The sequence below is a fragment of the Sinocyclocheilus rhinocerous genome, unplaced genomic scaffold (genome assembly GCF_001515625.1).
Source record: "Sinocyclocheilus rhinocerous isolate Xijiao unplaced genomic scaffold, SAMN03320098_v1.1 scaffold287, whole genome shotgun sequence".
NCBI lineage: Eukaryota > Metazoa > Chordata > Actinopteri > Cypriniformes > Cyprinidae > Sinocyclocheilus > Sinocyclocheilus rhinocerous.
The window spans coordinates 1,261,820-1,265,811 of record NW_015633524.1 but is presented as its reverse complement, the minus strand read 5'-3'; the positions used below and the strand labels follow the sequence as shown (position 1 = coordinate 1,265,811).

Sequence of the window (3,992 nt, the reverse complement as noted above, 5' to 3'; positions counted from 1 at the left end):
GCGGTAATCTAATACGGTTTTAATGATAATTAAAATATGAAACGGTAATACTAACAGTCGAGAATTTTATCATGATTTATCGTCAAATCGTTACATCCCTATGTGAATACAAGGGAGGTTTAGCTTTTAGGCATTTTAATTTAAGCATGTTTAGCTTAGTTAACGGAAGGCTACCTGCTGCCATCAGAGCAAGTGTAATTACTGCATTCACGCGCTCCTCGGATGCTCTCATTTCCCGAGTTGTGGAGTTGTGCCGGAATGTGAAAACAACATGGACACTCTCGTTACTACAAATATGTGTTGGATTTGTATTATTAGAGCTTTCTGACTTGAGTTCACGTGCATTTTCTCAGTCGGAAATGTTTTTTCACATGCGGTGCCGGTGATGATGCTGCTTACATCTGTTTTGGAGAACCAGAGGACAAATATTTCAATCGATCGCTCAGGCATGGCACCGAAATGAGGCACCGAAATCTGCTTTCTGATTCGGTTCTAGTACATACCGGTTACATAGGTACCGGTGCCGGGTTTCGGTACCCAACCCTAAAGATGATGCAATCGTATGAAACAGAATGTGAACAGGAAACTATACATCTTCCATATTCAAACCTATCCTGTAAAAGCTGTATATGTCAATGTTTAATATTTATATAGTTAAATATACATAAATTATATAATTATTTATTTATCAAATAAATATTGTAACTTTTTTAATTAACTATGACTTTAAACTGAATATGAACAGAACAGTGTTCAGTCGGCGCTGTTTTTAAAGGGGTCATATGATGCGATTTTATTTTTTCCTTTCTCTTTGGAGTGTTACAAGCTCTTGGTGCATAAAGAAGATCTGTAAAGTTGCAAAGACTAAAGTCTCAAATCCAAAGAGATATTCTTTATAAAAGTTAAGAGTTAGCCACACCTACCTAAAACGGCTCGTTCGAACACGCCCCCACATATCTACCTCACTATGTGGGAAGATTTGCATAACGCCGCCCAAATGTTCACGCAAAGAAAGAAGGTGTAACTTTTATTCTCACTGTAGTATTGTTGCTGCTGCCGCCATGTCCTGAAGACGCTGTGTGCTTCGTTGTGAAAGCGAAGCTACTTTGTTTGGTCTTCCAAAAGAGGACGATATCCGCTTCGTCATGCCTAGAGCTGATCTGTGCTGGTCGCTGAGGGAATACATCAACTTAGTGCTGTGGATCGCCGGATCGGCCCTCACCGTTTTCACCGCTCCTTCGCCGGGACTGCCGTTCTCGACCCCGCCGCCTCAGCTCACTCTTGCCCGGCCTCAGTTCACGCTAAGCCGGGGCTTTCGCTCATGCTAGGCCGCTGTGTTTTTCGTTGTGAAAGCGAAACTACTTTGTTTGGTCTTCCAAAAGAGGACGATATCCGCTTCGTCATGCCTAGAGCTGATCTGTGCTGGTCGCTGAGGGAATACATCAACTTAGTGCTGTGGATCGCCGGATTGGCTTTCACCGTTTTCACCGCTCCTTTGCCGGGACCGCCGTTCTCGACCCCGCCGCCTCAGCTCACTCTTGCCCGGCTTCAGCTCACGCTAAGCCGGGGCTTTCGCTCATGCTAGGCCGCTGTGTTTTTCGTTGTGAATGCGAAACTACTTTGTTTGGTCTTCCAAAAGAGGACACGACTACAAATCAGTGGTTAAGTTGTATTTACAACACTGTTCCAGAACAGTTCAACCCAAATATTCAGATGTGTGCAGCGTATTTTATGGAGGACTGTTTCCTGATCCTGGTAGACTACAATGCCGGCAGTTCTGACTCACAGTCTGTAAGTACGTTTTCATTTAAAGGATTTGCCACTGATGATTCAAACGCGAGTTTTGGGCAGTGTGGATTAACGTTAGCACTTGTTGTTTGTCATTTCTCTGATCACAAATGCTGACATGGTTTTATGTTTACGCAGCGCAATGCAAGGCAATGCGTAAAAAGACAGTATAAGTCATTATAATCAGTAATTATGTCCCCACTGGATGCAACAAATGCCTCGTTTGTAATGGGTTTTAATGTTTATGTCTTGTCGCTCCGGCCGGACACGGCATCATCACAGTATGGTGAGGGGCGTAACATTTCTGTCTCACGCTTGAGGTATTCGGCCAATCACAACGCACTGGATATCTGGCCAATCAGAGCACACCTCGCTTTTTAGACCGATGAGCTTTGTAAAAATCGAGGCGTTTCAAAAAGGCGGGGCATAGAGGAGAAACAATAATGTACAGTATGTGGAAAATAATGTGTTTTTTTTTTACTTTAAACCGCATAAACACATTTCATTACACCAAATACACAAAATAATGTTCTTTTTAGCAGCATCATATGACCCCTTTAAAATATTCTAAAACTATCAAACTTAGCAGAGCCTGTCTGAGACTGATGTACTCTGCAGAGGTGAACTGTGGCAAGGGGGTCCTTTAGAGTGACAGCTGCCCCTGATATTCCCTGATTTTATTACATTTTATTGAATGTCTGATGGTGTTGACAAAAAGTGGGGACGCAACTTTAAAATCGTATTAAACATGCATGTGTCATTAAAAAACAACCTTGCTTTGATAGGAGATATTATTAAGTGTTGCTTTTGATAAAACAAGCTCTTTTTCATCATTAAAAAAAAAACATTTTTATCCATTTTATTGCATATGAATGATTGAACACTTCTCTGTGGACACACTGTTTTAGATGTAGTGAGAGGACATAAAGAAACATAGATTTGGTATAATAATGAGAAAATTAAATTGAAGGTGATAATTGTGTTAAATACATTCTATTATTAATCCCTCATGACATTTAAAATTGAAAATATTTTTATTTTTAAACCTAATAGCAGTTACCCTTGCTGGACCTGTTTTGTCCCATGTCTCAAGAATGACTGATATATAAATATTGCAATATACTGCAGCTTTTCGATTGTTTTATGCTTTAGCTCATAAACAGAGTTGTTTAGAATTGTACGTTTTCATTTACATAAAACAATAATAAATTCATTGCATCTTTCAGCAGGTTCAACTTTGAAAGCGCGTCGCTTTGGGCTCCGTCTGTTTTTGAACGCAAGCATGAAGAAATCCAATTGACAATTTCGACAGTCTGATCATGTGAAATGTAATAAAAATGCTCATTTTTAATGAATGGCATTGATAATAACTACTGTAGCCAGAGAGGACAAAGTCTCATCATCGAAGCAAAACAAATGAGTTGAGAAGTTAAACGTGTTGCTGTTAAACTAGTCAGACTCACATACAGACATCGTCAGGCATGTCACGTTCAAATATACGCAGCTGTAAAAAACAAAAAACAAAACGATATATCTCACCTGTTTAAAGGTCAGGATGAGAAGTTAAAATAAAGTGTAAAGGTAATAAAGTGCATAAAACTGGTGCGTGAAATCCAGCAGCCGCAGATTCGTTCTTCGGATGAAGTACGGAAGCGGAAATAGGACGCACTCCACGGCGGAAGTGGCGTGATTACCGGTAGCATGCGTTAGGTGTAGTAGGAGGAGGTGACCTTACTGAAGAATTGTTGAATTGCAGGATTTTGGTTTCATTTCAAGTTGATACATTTTAACATTTTAGTAATGATTTCCTGACGTTTGTTAGTAAAATGTGTTGGTTTTGAGTCATGGCTTTGTAGAGTCGCTGGTTGAAGTAGTAGCTTTATAACTAACGTTTACTGAAAATAAAAGCAGTTGATGTGAGATCAGGAATGGCAGAAGCACAGCAGGCTCGCGTGCAGAAGGCAGTGGAGGATATGGTTCAGAGTCTGGAGAAAGATCACATCCGTAAGATGCAGGTAAGCTTCATTTTTCATGTTCCTCCTAATACAGAAGTAACAGATCTAGATACTATCCAGTGCTGGATATCTGTGATGAACACTGTTGCTCTTTGTATGTCAACATTAAAGGTGGGGTAAGCGATTTCTGGTAGCCAATGTTGATATTTGAAATCACCAAAACAAACACGCCCCTACCCCAAAAGTGTC

The 3,992-nt window shown here is 40.3% G+C and overlaps 2 protein-coding genes across 2 annotated transcripts in view; one reads left to right on the top strand and one right to left on the bottom strand.

Moving 5' to 3' along the window:
* Nucleotides 1–3,421, bottom strand: part of LOC107744114 (prenylcysteine oxidase-like) — an 11,753-nt gene extending 8,332 nt beyond the window's left edge. The window contains exon 1 of the mRNA XM_016557613.1: nucleotides 3,328–3,421. The gene's annotated coding sequence lies outside the window, so the exon portion shown is untranslated. The remainder of the gene's footprint in view (nucleotides 1–3,327) is intronic.
* LOC107744116 (protein FAM136A-like) overlaps nucleotides 3,408–3,992 on the top strand; it is a 2,287-nt gene continuing 1,702 nt past the window's right edge. Inside the window, exons 1-3 of the mRNA XM_016557617.1 lie at nucleotides 3,408–3,477; nucleotides 3,508–3,513; nucleotides 3,697–3,803. Of these exons, the coding sequence (XP_016413103.1) occupies nucleotides 3,717–3,803 (87 nt within the window). The 5' untranslated portion in view covers nucleotides 3,408–3,477; nucleotides 3,508–3,513; nucleotides 3,697–3,716. The remainder of the gene's footprint in view (nucleotides 3,478–3,507; nucleotides 3,514–3,696; nucleotides 3,804–3,992) is intronic.